At 42.8% G+C, this 16,686-nt stretch overlaps 1 protein-coding gene across 4 annotated transcripts in view; it reads left to right on the top strand.

The window, feature by feature from the left end:
• SLC10A7 (solute carrier family 10 member 7) overlaps window positions 1-5,310 on the top strand; it is a 178,102-nt gene extending 172,792 nt beyond the window's left edge. For 2 of the 4 annotated variants that reach the window (XM_038755106.1, XM_038755108.1), the window contains 2 exons: window positions 18-163; window positions 2,056-5,310. In XM_038755106.1, coding sequence (XP_038611034.1) covers window positions 18-163; window positions 2,056-2,085 — 176 coding nt within the window. In that variant the 3' untranslated portion in view covers window positions 2,086-5,310. The remainder of the gene's footprint in view (window positions 1-17; window positions 164-2,055) is intronic. The other 2 variants (XR_005453411.1, XM_038755107.1) reach the window with 2 other exon arrangements.
• The last annotated feature ends 11,376 nt before the right edge of the window (window positions 5,311-16,686 follow it).

Below are 16,686 nucleotides of genomic sequence, written 5' to 3'. Positions count from 1 at the left end.
TTGGTTTTTTTCATCAGGAATTCCAATGCTGAAGATAGTGTTTGCAGGCCATGCACATCTCTCCCTAATATCTGTGCCCTTACTCATCTATCATCCAGCTCAGATTCTTCTGGGCAGCGTGTTAGTACCCACAATAAAGTCGTGGATGGTTTCAAGACAGAAGGTAAGAATGATATGGCTAGAATGCAGGAAAGGATTTGTGCTAGATTAAAAATAATATTGGCATGCTATTGACTAGACCTTGATTTTTGTACTTTATGCTAGCATTTCTCGTTTCTCCCATGCGCATCAACTTCTGGAAAGAAATGTAATGAAACCATTTGTATTTGGGTGATTGTTGATATTTCACATATTAAACTGTCAGCTCAGTGTGGGCAGAGAATGTGTCTGTTATATGGTACTCTCCCCAGCACTTAGTAGAGTGCTCTGCACATAGTAAGCACTCAAATACTATTGACTGACTAAAAGTCACTACAACAAAGGGGTAGCCTTTGAAATTAATGTTTTGTCTCTGACTTTCCAGATCCAATTTATGTAAAATCTGCCTATCTACAACTATTTCTTTTCAGACTAGAAATGGGTGATTTATTCTACTTGTTTTACCACTGGACAGGATAAAATAAACCATGGAGGTTGGATTACAATTTTGTTAATGATAAAATATAATTAAGCAATGTTTTCCCTTTTCACAGCGATTCTGATTTGCAGAACAGTTGTTATAAACTTGCTTTGGTTGGTTCATTAACTTGGAAAGAAAATAGGGAGCTGAGGGGTCCAATAAAATGAAGCCCTTCTTTAGGAGTCATTTTCTCCCTATAACCAAACTCGTTTGCCCGAGTGCTTACAGTCATTTTTGTCAGCTGCCTGTGCTAAAATGGAAGTGAGCAGGTATGCATGAGGCCATCACTTGAAAAGTGAGACACTCCCCCACCCCAAGATCTCAGAGAACTGCCTCATCCATGAAAAAGGGCCCCATCACTGTGACAAGTATTTTTTTTAAAAAAAGTCTCAGTTGCATTTATATTTTTCCTCTCCCTCAATTCCTTTAATCGAAAAGATGCTTTCTATTTTTAAGTGTTTAGCCACAGAAATGAATTAACCACATTGATCACCCTACGGAGATTAAAGATTATTCCGACAAAAGCAAGACTTGAGCTAGTGATGATGGCAGGAAAAGGGAGATTTAAGGAATTCTGGTTCTCCACCCCAGCTCACCCACTGACTTGTGGTCTGACCTTGGTTTGGCTAATTCATCTTTCTGTTTTAAAATATCTCAGCCCTTAGTAGCCTCCTGAGATAAAAAATGAAACCAATTCTGCCGTGGAGAGAAGAGTAACTAACTTGTCTTTCAGAAATGAATTGTCATCCAGACTGTTAACTTATCCTTTGGTAAATTATGACTCCTTACAACCGGAGTGCTGCCTCCCAAGCGAGTTATGTACTGCCATTTTACCAAGAGATCCAGAAACAAGATTAAGGAAAGCATTTTAAGGCTTCCCTCATCAAAGACTTATAGGTCAATCTGTTACTCTGTGATTTGTTGAGGGAGACCTGCTTCCAAATAAATACTAGTATCATAATATAGTGAGCTCCCACTAGTCTTCAAGTCCCTTGAGGGCAAGGATCACATCTACCTACAGTATTGTACTCTCCCAAACACTTAGGACAGTGCTCTTCTCTCAGTAAGTGCTCAGTAAATACCATTGATTGCTTGATCAGAATGAAGAACAACTTAATTGGTGATTCATACGTCCAAATATGTTACCTAAACAGAACCTGTCTGTGTGGCAGAGATTGAATAAATTGTCACCATGCTATATCTTGAAAAATGCCTCAAAAGGCAAAAAATCCAGTATAGTGGATTTACACACACACACACACACACACACACACACACACACACAATATATATTAACTTTGGTAGCAAAATTAAAGCTAATTATTGGTGCATTTTGAGATCATGGGGCTTTTTTAAAAGATTGTGTGCGTAACTTTACTAAATGTATATTAGTATTTACCTGGCAACTTTTGAACTGAATGTCTTTCTTTCTCTAGGGAGTGAAGTTGACAAGACCGACTGTATAACACTGGAAATGATCCTTTTACAGTCAATGTATATATGTACAATACTGTACACACAAACAATTCAGAAGACTTGTATTTGTGAATGTTGCTTCAATGCATATTTTATTTTTTATAAGAAAAAATCTACCTGTTTAAGTGCCTTAATATGCATTTGGCAAGCACACTGTTTCCAAAACCAACTTTGTTGGATACTGCCGGCGGTTGTACAGTATTTTGAAGTTAATTTTTATTTTTCTAATGGAGTGAAGAGACATATTATTCAACAACAAGCAAAATATGGTTTCCCTTCACCATCTCTCTTGCTATTCTAGCCTCCAAGTAGACACTGTTTCAAAAAGGTCAAAGGGACCAAGAGAATACCCTTCGGCTGGCTAGTTCTAGGACAATTATTTCTAAAGCTTTATTCATAATAATGTTGTTTTCTCTGATATTTTGCCTCATCCTTTAAATGTGACATGCCCCTTTCTGTGTTATTTCTGTTTTCTCAGCTTGGGACCATTCATTGTTTAAAAGCTGAAAAAGCATAAATCATTTGTATTTATCAATAGTCATCCAGACATTTTTTAAAAAGAGATGTTTCTCAAGAAAAAAGTTGTGCATGGTAATATGGTTTTATCATATAAAGTGCATTGTAAGTTTCTTTACACAAATGAACTGATGGTTGGGTTATGAAGTGTATTGTCATTGAGGGGGAAAAGTTTGATACTGAGATTTGAACAAATTATTCAGCTCATTCTTTTCCTAGTTCCTTCATTATTTCTCCTTTTCCATTTACTAACACAATACACCCAAATTTAGAGCAATCAGGTTCAAACACCAGGTATCAAAACACCAGGTTACCACAACACTCTGAATAGCAGTAGCAAAAATAAAAAGTCCAGCTAACTGCACATTCATAATAGACTTTTTTTTTTTTTTACAGAAAGAGTTGACCCCATAACACAGTCTTTTATATTCTTGTAGTTGAGAGCTTTGAACACAGATTTTCTCAAGGCAATTTTTTCTTGGCACATTTCACAATTGTTTGTACCTTTGTTTGAAAATTAACTTTTATTGTTCTCTTCTGTGTATGATGGGGCAGAGATCAAGGATGTATGCAAATGTTACATAAATATATTCTGCATAGCCAGAAGTAAAGAAAAATAAGTACTTAACTAGAACATTGCTGCTTATCCAAAAGACAGCAAAACTGAGTAACCCAGAATGGGTGTCCAAATTTTTATACATTCATGGATTGATTTGGCTTTCCCTGCAGACTCTGAGGCTCTGACTGCACTGAAAGTGACAAGAGGAAGAAAATTATGTTGAAGTAGATTCAAACACTAACGTGGAAAATGCTGTTACAGGTGTGCTGACGAATTAATGCAACTATGAATTTTTTTAAAAAATTCCTAAACTTCATGCATTCCCCAATTCCTGTCCGTATGCCTTTTATCTTTGGTTTAATGTATGGCCGTGCCATTTTGATTCTGAATGGGAATACCCCATTCATAAGCAGTAAGTTCCCACAGACAGTTGGTTTACTTCTACAGTGATTATTCCTGGAAAAAGAATCTGAATTTGTAAGTGCTTAGTCTGCAGAAGAAACTGTTAGTCATAGTTGAATTTTTCTAAAAGGCTATTTCCCTTTCCTGAGCTTCTTTTTCTGTTAAATGTTTAATCAGTATATGAGCACATGTACTTATGTGTGTGAATTTAGACATAAATCAGACCCCTCAAAAAGACTCATCAGGAGACGGCTATAAATCAGTCAATCTGTAGTATTGTTGAGCACTTATTATGTGCAGAGTACTGTACTGTTTGGGAGAGTACTATACAACATGAAGACATTGTAAACAGAGGTGCCAACTTCATTTTGAGATTGGTGGTGAGAAGGGAATAGGGATTTTAGAGGGGATGGTGAGGACTGGGGAGGGGGCAATAGGCTTCAAAGAACCATCAGGGAAGAAAGCCACCATTTGGGGCTTTTTCAACTCTGATAGGAAGCCCTCTTAGTTGCTCTCAGAGACTTGAGAAGAGGAAATCTGGAAGTCTTGCATAGCAGGCTTTGGGGTACTTGCTTCTGTTGCCCCGTGAAGCACCTAAGATTAGAAGCAGAATTTTCTCTCCCAAACAGAAACCCTCTGTTATTTTTTCCCCAGCACATTAATATAATCTTCTTGTCCATTTATTGTGACTTTTCCCCCAGTGCTTTAAAAACCCAGATGGCAGGGAAACAAGGCATATTTGTAGTTTTTAGCAGTTTTGTTCCTCCAAGCTGGTTTCAACTCCAGAGTTATTGAGGAATGAAACCCACGTGGGTTTACCCTTAAAAACAAATCCCAGCCCCCAAACACTATAGCTTCTCCCAGGCATTTGATTCATGGCTTTTATTTTTTCCAACTGATCTACCTCTCCTATTGAGTCAAACACCTGGCATTGGTGTGTTCATGGATCTAAATTCAACCTCAGATGGAATGACTCAATTTTAATTTTGCTTTTAGAAATTGTCTATATTTTGTTTCTAGGACTGGTCTTCAGCCCTATTTACTATAATGTATATCTTAGTAAGTGCTTTCATACAAATATTGCATATTGTTTGGAAATGGACATAAAAACAAAATTGAAATACTGTAACTTCTTCCCAAAGAAATGTAGTAAGTTCCTAAAATATTGTTACCTTAATAGTCCGTTAAAACTTTTTCATTCATTCCTTTGTGCCTAAATTTTTTTTATGAAAATGAAGTTTATTTAATGAAATTGCATTGGGGGAAAAGCAAATTTTGTCACCTGGACCTGCTTCTCTGTGTTTGCTAGTTTGATTCTTCTGCCCAGTGATAATGTAAATCTTCTAATTTTTAGCTTTTTTTTTAAAGGATAGTGGTGCCATTAACTTTAAAATATCTTCCCCTTTTAAACACACCTCAGTCTAGTTACATTCTAGTTTGTATTTATGCTAAATACCAAATGTTGTGTCATGACGATGGATCAAAGATTCTGATGTGGTTTATAATGAATTTGGAGATTTTATAAATCTGTAACAAAAGATGTCTCCTGTGTCACTGGAAACTCTTGACTGTAAAGATCAGTTAATAGTCAAAGGGGCTGCTCTCAAGAGTTCTCAGTATTTTCATTGATTTAAAATAATTGTTGTTTATTTTACTCCCAGTTGATACTGCATTGTAACACCTTATGTCCCACATAACTGGTCCATATCAAATAAATTCTACCTTTTTCTAATAACCTTGAAACCCAAAGCCATGCCTTATTTTGATATCGCCAGCCATGTCTTCTCTGTGCAAGGATGGGACCAAAGCAGAAATTCCCCCAGCCAGAGGAGCCCAAGGAAGTAAATGGGTCTTTTTTGGCCCAAACCTTAAATATCTTCAGTGATTACCTCAGCAGAGATACAAGTCCTTTCCAGCTGATCTAGGCAGCAGGACAGAAACTATTAAACTAGTAGTACCAAACTATGGGAGTTGACATTATTTGTATAAAATGTTGAAGGTCAGAAAAGCTGACATTTTATTGGCCTTCCAGCTCTAAATGAAAGTGGGCAGGGCAAGATTATCCAAATGGCTGAGTCACAGCAAGCTCTAACTATGCACCTCTCACTGAAGTCCATCTGGAGCCCCATCTGCAAGATACCTGCTGAGGCTACACCATCATTGAAGTTTTCTGACCAAAAAAATACCTTTGGTCTTCCTGGAGTGGGGTGACTCCGGAAGGATGCCTGAGAAACAGCTGGTTAATATGGGCGGTGGAGAGTACAGTGGTTACCAAGAGCCAGAGTTGTCCTTTGGTTCAGTTAATCTATAGCATTTATTGAGCAATTACTGTGTGTAAAACACTGGCTGGTAGGGAGAATGAGTGCAGTAGGTCTCAGAACAGAATTACTCCAGGACCTCAACACTGGGTCCTCCTCCATTGTTTGAATTCAATATTGTTGTACTCTCTCACGCACTGAATACAGGGCTCTGCCCACAGTAAGGGCTCAGTAAATACCACTGAATGAATGAATAGGCTGGTTTAGTAAAGGCAGGGAGTTTTCCCTCTTGTCTTATGAAAACCAAGGGAAAAGCAAGATACCAAAAAACTCCAGAGAACAACAACAAAAATACAGTGTCCCTCTAAAAAAACTAAACAGAAACCAGCAGGATTGTTGGAGCCGGAGTCTGGCCCAGCTTTCCATACTGTGCTGCAAACTTACTTTAGGTGCAAGTGAATTCTACTTGAAAAAAAGAATCCTCTGCACGCATCTCACAGTGTGCTGTGCCCTTTTTCTACATTTGTCTCACTCTGTACCGCAAGACATCAATCAATGGAATATGCTGAGCATTTACTGCCACAGAGCACTGTACTAAGCACTTGGGAGAGTGTGAGTGGCACTGTGCAAGCCACGGGCATCATAATCAGTTCTTTCATGCAGGTTCTCAGTCTTGAATTCTCAATACCAAGGTGCTGAGGGACATCATATCTCATTGTCAGTTTCAGATGTGTGTGTGCATAAGTTTTGTCTTCCCTGTAAGTTTGTGATGAGCAGGGAGCGTTTCTACCAACTCAGTTCTGTTGTACTCTCCCAAATGCTTAGTACAGTGGTCTGCCCACAGTAAGCGCTCAATAAATATGATTAATTTGATACTGTCTTACCAGGAACCCACGAAATGACCTCCTGATTGATGATGAAATCACACATCCCTGGAGGTACCAGCCAGTCTGCTACAATGTGCCAATCCAAGGCAGTCTGGGTCTGTTCTCACAGCCTGGGCAATGGAGAGGGAAAAAGTCTCCCAAGGCAATCCAGTGAGCTATAAGCCTTGCTCTGCGCATCCCGTGCCTGTGGGCTAAGCCTTTTCCCTTCACCAAGCTAGAAGGTGGAACATGGGGGAGGCCAGAAAATGTGGGACAATGAGTCACAAGTAAAGGAATGAGTCAAGAGCCAGAGCCAGCCAGCTACATACTTCACATTATGTGAATGTTCAACTTACTCCCAGAGATTTCTCCACTTCCTACAGTTTCGCCTTTGCTTTTTCAATTGCAGAGGGACAGTCATCTTTAGCTTTTGGTCTCAAGCTGAGAAAGAAGTGCATCCCTATTATCAAACCTCTTTTTGCCTGGATCGAAGGTTCCAAACAAGTTGAATCTAATTTGCTGGATGTTTTCAGGGCTTTAGATGAATAGAGATCTTAAAAGAGATGTGGGATTTAAGGTGCAGTCATTACGGCGATTGATGAAAGCTGGTTAAAATGTATCATACAACCTATATGTAGATTATAATCTGCATAGAAGATCTATGGAAGAGTCCATTAAATTTAAGTAATCAGGTCAGGAAGTGACCAGGACATGAATCACCTCTTCATTTTCTGATCAAGGCATCAGAGGCTGAATTTTAAATTTACTCTGGTAAGCACTGTCACCTTTGTAATGTTCCTGGCATCTCACTGAGCTCTGAGGTAAGAAAAATCTATAGAAGGGATCCACTCTTTGTGGTTTCTCCCTGCTTGGTCTAAGAACACCAAGCAGTCTACACACTTTTTCCCAAAATGCAGGGATTGGGTTCACATGAAACCCTGTGTTGAGGGGAGCACACACCATGGAACTCACAATGCCCAACATGGTACACAAGCCATAGCTTCCACTCCTGTGTTGGATGGACACTACCTAATTTCCCAACACCATCATCATCATCAATCGTATTGAGCGCTTACTGTGTGCAGAGCACTGTACTAAGCGCTTAGGAAGTACAAGTTGGGAACATATAGAGACAGTCCGTACCCAACAGTGGGCTCACAGTCTAAAAGCATGTGGGCAAACACAGAAAAAACCTGCATTCTGGCAGAGCAAAGTGTATTGGTTCATCTTAACCAAGAAATGCTAGTTTTGTGAACTTCCCATTGGATGCTCTGCTTCCCTTTCCCTCCCATTTAGTTCACCACTCACGCTGTTTGCCCAGTGGTTTGGGACGGGTGCGGGATGTCTGGCTACCTGGAGGTGTCCAGGTCCTGGAGTAGTACAGACTCCTACCGAAGTACTCCCTTCTCCCATCTTGCTAAAGCTTAATGCTTGCTAATGGTGAAATCCCCTTTCATGGTCAGGCACACTGTGACCCAGTGACCCCTGCTAGGAGCAGGCCCATAGGTTAACACCCAGCCCCTCTCTTTAGATGTCTCCTACCCAGCTCTTCAAGCGAACATTGGGGTGGAAGAAAGGACCCCGGAATCTTCTTCCACTGGGGCACGTGACTTGGCCAGCCTAACTTTTCCTGGATTTCACTTCTGTGGGATAAGAGTAATTCAACTTCATAACTTCACAAATTTCCTGAGTGAAGTCTATTTGGTTAAGGGAGTTGTTTTAAAAGTGAAAACAAGAATTAGAGTATTGTCATGGGGTGGCTGTGAGCCCACCATGGGACAACCTGATCAACTTGTAACCTCCCCAGCGCTTAGAACAGTGCTTTGCACATAGTAAGCACTTAATAAATGCCATTATTATTATTATTATTATTATTCACTCATTTGATCAGATTTATTAAGTGCTTACTGTGTTCGGAGCATTGTACTAAGCACTTGGGAAGGAACAACTACAATACAACTATAAGTAGTTACAATCCCTGACTACAATGAGCTCACAGTCTAGCTGTTAGGGGTGGGGGGGAGACAGACATGAATACAAATAAATAAAATTACAGATATATACATAGGTGTTGCAGAGTTGAGGGCAGGGAGAACAAAGGGAGCAAGACAGTGATGCAGAAGGAAGTGGGAGATGAGGAAAAGTGGGGCTTAGTCTGGGAAGGCCTCTTGGAGGAGATGTGCCTTCAATAAGGCTTTGGTTGGGGAGGAGGGGTGGAAAATAATTGTCTTTTGGATTTGAGGAGGGAGGGCAATTCCAGGCCAGAGGCAGGATGTGGGCATGGGGTCAGCAGCGAGACAGGCGAAATTGAGTGAGAAGCACAGCTTTAAAATCCCAACCTCTAGAGCGCTTTAGACCCAGTACCTTTGAGGCTTCAGCTAAAGCTGCTACTTTGGCCTGGGGCCCAGCTAAGTCCAAGAAAGACCTGGTTGTATGGTCCGAAGGGCCAGAGCATCTGGTCTTAAAGGCTAGAAGGGAGATAGATCGGGACTTCTGCTTCTGTTCTCTGCAAACAATGGCTCAGAGCAGTACAGTGCCACTCTCCCTGACCCTCCAGAATCCTCCTGGGTCTGAGGAGACCTGACCCCTTGATTGAGAAACATAATCCTTCACCAACGGTTCTTTATGAGTCCCCTGGCCAGAACTCATCCATCTGCCTTCCAGTCCCCCATCCCAAAGAGCAGAGCGTGGCATAGGCAGGGCCTGGCCCCTGACCCCACGGCTCCCAGCAGTATGGATGGGCACAGACTGAGCCAGGATAGATCCAATCAACTAAGTCTGGCCCACCAAGATGACCTGCAGCCCTCTTCTCTCACACACCCCCACCACGCTTTTTTATTACTACTACTACTACCAACAATAATAATATTGGTATTTCTTTTTTGCTTACTCCAGTGCCCTGTTCTAAGCACTGGAGTAGATACAAGGTTATCAGGTTGGACACAGTCCCTCTCCCACATGGGGCTCACAGTCTTAGTCACCATTTTACAGATGCGGTAACAGGCACAGAGAAGGGAAGTGACTTGTCCAAAGTCACACAGCAGACAAGTGGCAGAGCTGGAGTTAGAACTCACTTCCTTCTGGCTCCCAGGCCCATTCTCTATCCACTAAGCCACACTGCTTCTTAAGGAGTTTTGGGCTGGGGGACTTCTCACATGCCAGGCTTCCACTCAGAGCTCTGTTACGATAACTGTGCATGCATGAACATGCATGAGGGGTGGCATCCCCTGGAAGAGAGACCCCAGTGGGTACAAATTTGCTCTAGTGAGCCAGCTAAGAAGAAATGAACCCCAATAGAAAAAGCACAGGATTGGGAGTCAGGAGGCCCGGGTTCTAGTCCTGACTTTGCCTGCTGTGTGACCATGGCCAGGTCACAACTTCCCTGTTCCTCAGTTTCCTCATCTGCAAATTGAGGATTAAATACTTGTTCTTCCTCCCCCTTAGGCTGTGAGCCCTATTTGCGACAGGAACCGTGTCTGATCTGATTGTATTTACCCCTGCGCTTAGCATGGTGCTTGGTACATAGTGAGTATTTTACAAATAACATTATCATTATTATTATTAGCTAGACAGAACCAGGGCTGGAGTTCTGGCATCTGGTGAAGAAAGGGTGACCAGATCTCCTGTTTTGCCAATCTAATGATGTGAAGAGGGGCCACTGGGCCTTGCTCACCCAACTTGAACACCATTTAGAAGAATGTCCAAAAATTTTAAAAAAAACATTTGGGGCTAGACACTCTATTAGCAGCAAGGCTGACCTGTGCCGAGTATAAGGAAGAAAAGGCAAATTGTTTATTACATAGGGCTACCCAGAGTCTTTTACCTCTAGGTCACTGGTTCAAATCCAACCAGGCCTCCCATGACAGAAAATCATTAGCAGCCCTGTGGCAGGGTATTTGGTCATCGGCAAATGAGATTGCCTCCTCCATTCCCTGGGCAGGAATCTATGTCACATTTGACCTTTCACAGCTCCCAGCTCTGGGGACTAAGTAGCTGGGCACGTGCCCAAGCGGAGGCCCAGGCTCTGTGTTTTCTGGAGAAAAAACAAGGGCCTGGCTTTCCCCTTGTCAATGCTAATGCTAACCTTCTCATTGTACCTTGAGCTCGTCTATCTCGCCACCAACCCCTCACCAACGTCCTGATTCTGGGCTGGAAAGACCTCCCTCCTCAAATCCAACAGATAATTACTCTTCTCCCTGGTTCAAAGTTTTATTGAAGGCACATCTCCTCCAAGAGGCCATCTCTAACCAAATCCCGATTTCCTCTCCTCCCACTCCCTGATTTATGGCCCTAACTTGCTCTCTTTATTTATCCCCCTACATCCCCACAGCACTTATGTTCATATCTGCAATTTATTTATATTAATGTCTGTCTCCCCCTCTAGACTCATTGTGGGGACGGAATGTCTATTGTTATTATACTATTATACCAATATTGTTATTATACCATCTATTGTTATACTCTCCCCAGTGCCTAATACAGTGTTCTGCACACAGTAAATTCTCAATAAATAGACAATGAATGAATGGTCTGGATGACCCTGAATCAAGGTTGAAGAGAGACTCTCTTTTACCCCAGAAATCAGCAATTAGCTTGGAAGGGGGAAGACACCTGGCAGTGATGCGCTCTAAGTCTCATAGCAAAAGAAGGGGAAGTCAACAAAAGACGCAAGGATTTTCTAGAAGTTCCTCGTTTATCCTGGTCCCCAGACCTTTTGGTATTTGATCAAGTCACAGAAATTCCACCAGGATTCTAACAAGGAAAAATGGTTTCAGGAGGAGAAGAAGAAGAAGAAAGAAAGATCACTGGGACAGGGTGTCACTGGACCTCCTTTTCCTCTTTCCCTTCTTTTCAACTCTCTCCGCTACACCACACAAACACGGAAAACGTCCTTGACCTTTTGGTTTTTTCCTCACTGCTCTTTCTCGCTTCACCCTCTAAGTACCAGGCCCAAGAGTTTTGCCTGCCTCCTGCCAACATGGGGCAACATCCTCTCTGTGTTCATCTAATTCTTCACTAAATAAATACTTCCGTCCCAGAGGATTGATACTGCACTGACATGCAAGAGACACACAGATTCAGATAGCTATGCTGATAACTGAACGAGCATTAATGTTGGAAAGCGGGGCATTTGCCCCGTCGCCAGGCCCAGGGGCATTCTGCCGTGAGAGCTCTGAACTCCCACAACCACATTCATTCATTTTCATTCAATCATTCAATTGCACTTATTGAGCACTTACTGTGTGCAGATCACTGTACTAAGAGCTTGGGAAGTACAAATCGGCAGCATATACAGACTGCCCCTACCCAAAAATGGGTTCACAGTATAGAAGGGGGAGACAGACAACAAAACAAGTAGACAGGTGTCAACACCATCAGAATAAATAGAATTATAGCTATATATGCATCATTAATTGACACCCAGGCCTGAGTATCATTCCCACCACTCACTTCCACATGCATCCTTCCAATCCCTCTGCACCGCACAGCCGAGTTGGGACATGCCGTTTACCCAGGAGCCATGGCCAGGGCAGAGATGTTTGCACAGAATGCAGCGTGTGAACTGGGGTGCGGTGGGAGAAGAGTCAAGATAAGTGGGTGGTGGGGTTGGAGAACAGCGAGAACTGACAATGCTCTGAGGCCAATAAGAGTCTCTCCTCAATGCCAAGAGGCAAGGGAAACTACTGGAGGCTTTTGAGGAGTGGAGAGATGGGCATAGAATAAAGTTTTTAGAAAATGACCGAACCAGACGAGATCCCAATTGGGATTTAATCAGTAACACACATGGGAAAGATTGCAACAGACAATGCTAAGACAAAGTTTGTCAGGCAGTGTTTAAAGCTCCTGAAGCTTAAGCCTGTCATCAAGCTGAGGATCTGATCATGTGCTTGCTGCTTAAGCACTATGTTTGGGGAAATGCTGGGAAATAACGTTGAAAATAAATTGTCCTTAATGTCCCAATTTACCTGCCCTAACCTTCTTTTTTAGCCCAGGTATAGCTTGAGAGGAGAGAAATCACCCCACAAATGAAGATCCTTTCAGGCTGCAGTCAGGAACAAGGAGACACCAGCAGCCAGCTTCTCCCTCAGTCACCTCCCTTCACTAGGTTCCCAAAAGAGCCGAGAGCACTATCTAGGCAGGAGGGAGAGGTGAGGGAACTTAACCTCTACTAGCCCAAAAAAGGACCCCTCCCACAATATCCCAAGTGACTCTGAGGAATGGGAGGGAAGGGAAGAGGGGTCTGGCTAACTTGCCCTACCTATGATCTGTTTTCACAGCCAAGCCTTGACTGAATTCTCTAGTATGTCACTTCAAGCCTCCATTTCACTTTTCTGAGAAGCATTGACTAGGGGTGAATCACTAGCACTCATCCCATCTTTCTTTGGGACTGTCCATTCCTCATACACTACTGCCCCTCAAAATACCTCAAGAAGTTAGAGCAAAGAACTAGAATGGTAAGAAAATGGCTTTTAGATACCCAGCCTTGAGTCTTTCCTGAAGGGACTCCCAATCCTTATCATGCAATCTTCTCTGCTCCCAGCTTTTCCTCCCCAAAGTTATAAAGAATTCGGTTAACTTGATTTTCAAACTGATTTAAACTGCCCTTCCTGTTTCCTCAGAAATCGCAGGGCCTGAAATCTGGTTTTTAAATGCCTGACTCCTAAGCCGCACTTCTTATCTTGCCCAGCGCTTTTCAGAGAAGCCTGGCTAGTAACAACCTTCTATGTAAGTGGGAAAAATCTCTACCAAGGAGGAGACTACTACCCAAAGTGAGAATGTAGCAGCGGATTTCACAGTTCTTACAAAGGCATTTCATTCATTTGTTCAATCATATTTATTGAGTGCTTACTGTGTGCAGAACATTGTACTAAGCGCTTGGAAAGTGCAATTCAGAAATAAAGTTATTCCCTCCCACTCCAGAAAGCTCTCAGGTGACCACACTGGTTGAAGCTTGGGATCCATGAGTGGGCTTTTGTCAGGAACTATGGTGGAGTGGGAGATGCAGGGTGCCATGAATGTTGAAGTTGGAATAATGTGAAGTAGGAAGTAATGGATTGAGACGATAAGTGGAAAAAATTTTATATAAAGAGTGTGTGTTCCCACCCATGGTAAATGCCAGAAGTTGGTTCCTCCCATTGATGGGAAGTACTGAAAAAGTCCACAAATTCCGGATCAAAACTTCCATCAATAGGAAAAATTGGTAATAGAAATTGAAAAGTGGGCTTTCTCACTGGTAGGGATTGGAGGCCATGGTTCAAGTGATTTGACTACTGTCTGTCTCCCCCTTCTAGACTGTGAGCCCATTGTTGGGTAGGACTGTCTCTGTTGCCGAACTGTACTTTCCAAGCACTTAGTACAGTGCTCTGCACACAGTAAGCACTCAATAAATACGACTGAATGAATGAATGTGCAGTGCTCTGCACTCAATAAATACGACTGAATGAATGAATGCAGCCTGAAAACGGGCTGCCTGGTGTTGAGCATCGGAGAGGGCTTGCCAACAGGTGGGCAGGAATAAGATTTCCAGGAGTGAGCTGCAGGCCATGAGACCCTGGGGCAGAGACCACAGGAAATCAATCAATCAATCAATCGTATTTATTGAGCGCTTACTATGTGCAGAGCACTGTACTAAGCGCTTGGGAAGTACAAATTGGCATCACATAGAGACAGTCCCTACCCAACAGTGGGCTCACAGTCTAAAAGGGGGAGACAGAGAACAGAACCAAACATACCAACAAAATAAAATAAGTAGGATAGAAATGTACAAGTAAAATAAATAAATAGAGTAATAAATATGTACAACCATATATACATATATACAGGTGCTGTGGGGAAGGGAAGGAGGTAAGACGGGGGGATGGAGAGGGGGACGAGGGGGAGAGGAAAGAAGGGGCTCAGTCTGGGAAGGCCTCCTGGAGGAGGTGAGCTCTCAGCAGGGCCTTGAAGGGAGGAAGAGAGCTAGCTTGGCGGATGGGCAGAGGGAGGGCATTCCAGGCCCGGGGGATGACGTGGGCCGGGGGTCGATGGCGGGACAGGCGAGAGCGAGGTACAGTGAGGAGATTAGTGGTGGAGGAGCGGAGGGTGCGGGCTGGGCAGTAGAAGGAGAGAAGGGAGGTGAGGTAGGAGGGGGCGAGGTGATGGAGAGCCTTGAAGCCCAGGGTGAGGAGTTTCTGCCTGATGCGCAGATTGATCGGTAGCCATTGGAGGTTTTTGAGGTTTTTGAGGAAAGGGGAAACAGCTGGCTTGGTCCTCGTCCGCTTCAGAATTCAGCTGTGTTTCGGAGGCGATAGAGAAGAGTGCCAAATGTGGACAGAAATCCTCACTAAAATTTCAAAACTCCCTCGGCCTTTTTTCTTTTAGAAGGCAAACACTTCCCCGGATCACCTGATACATTTACCAAGGCTACCCTCTTGTGGAGACACAGGGGTAACAGACATGCAAATAACAAGCGACCCATTCTAAATCATTTCCGTCAATGAGTTTACTAAATACGCTACTCAGAAACCCCAACCTTTTTTTTTCTTTCCACCACTAAATGTGGGAAAGAGCCCCTGAGATGTAACCAACCCTCGCTGGGAGCTGCCGTTACTTTTGTAAGAGACCTTTTAAAACAAAGGTACATTTTGTACAAGGAAATTTGATAGGTGGGACAATATAACAAAGCTTCATTGTCTCTGCTTCCAAGTGATTTATTTGTGACTAATAAATCCTTGTTGAGCTCTTTTATTTTGGCAGTTGAGGAAGCCAGTGTTGTAATAGTATAGAGCCACAATCACCATAAACACAGCCTGAGAATTTTACCTTGAAGGATGCAGGGACAATGAATAGTTTGTCCTTCCCGGTTCTGCCTGGCCTGTCCTGGTCAAGGCCAGATCTACTATTAATCAATCAATCGTATTTATTGAGCGCTTACTGTGTGCAGAGCACTGTACTAAGCGCTTGGGAAGTACAAGTTGGCAACACATTAGGACAGTGTGGCTTTGGCTCTAAGGCCTTCGGTTCTGTTCTACCTTTAAACGGTACAAATCCTAGGGGCAGGATTGAGCCGTCCCAGAGGACCGTGTGGCAGAGGAAGTAGCAGGGAGTCGGGAGTCAGGAGACCCTGGGTTCTAGACCCAATTCTGCCACTGGTTGATGATGATAATGATGATGGCATTTGTTAAGCACTTACTATGTGCAAAGCACTGTTCTAAGTGCTGGGGGAGGATACAAGGTGATCAGATTGTCCCACATGGGGCTCACAGTCTTCATCCCCATTTTACAGATGAGGGAACTGAGGCACAGAGAAGTGAAGTGACTTGCCCAAAGTCACACAGCTGACAATTGATAGAGCGGGGATTTGAACCCATGACCTCTGACTCTCAAGCCCATGCTCTTTCCATTGGGCCATGTTGGCAATTCTAGACTGTGAGCCCGCTGTTGGGTAGGGACCATCTCTATATGTTGCAAACTTAGTACAGTGCTCTGCACACAGTAAGCACTCAATAAATACGATTGAATGAATGAATATGACCTTGGGCAAGCCTTGGTTTCCTCATCTATAAAATGGGATAAGTGGCCTGTTTTCTCTGCTTCTCAGATTTGGAACTCCACATGGGACAAGGACTGTGACAGATCAGTTTTAAATCCATTGAGGAGCAGCGTGACCTGGTGGAAAGAGCATGGATGAGGATTCTAATCCAGGCTCTGATACTTGTCTTCTCAGTAACCTTGGGCAAGTCACCTAACATCTCTGTACCTTAATTACCACATCTGTAAAATGGGCATTAAGACAGAGCGCCATATGGGACATGGACTGTGTCCAACCTGATTAGTTTGTATCTACCCCCGTTCTTAGTATAGGGCCTGGCACACAGTTAGTGCTTAACAGATACCATCAAAAATGCTTAGCAAAGTGTTTTGCCCTTAGTATATAATATCATATTTAATAATATTTTCCTGGCGACATTTTGGGGAAAGCAGTAAAGAATTCTGAACAACTACAGAGTT

Source organism: Tachyglossus aculeatus, chromosome 12, assembly GCF_015852505.1.
Source record: "Tachyglossus aculeatus isolate mTacAcu1 chromosome 12, mTacAcu1.pri, whole genome shotgun sequence".
Classification (NCBI taxonomy): Eukaryota; Metazoa; Chordata; class Mammalia; order Monotremata; family Tachyglossidae; genus Tachyglossus; species Tachyglossus aculeatus.
The sequence above is the reverse complement of the archived record's forward strand: the minus strand, read 5'-3'. Positions and strand labels throughout refer to the sequence as shown.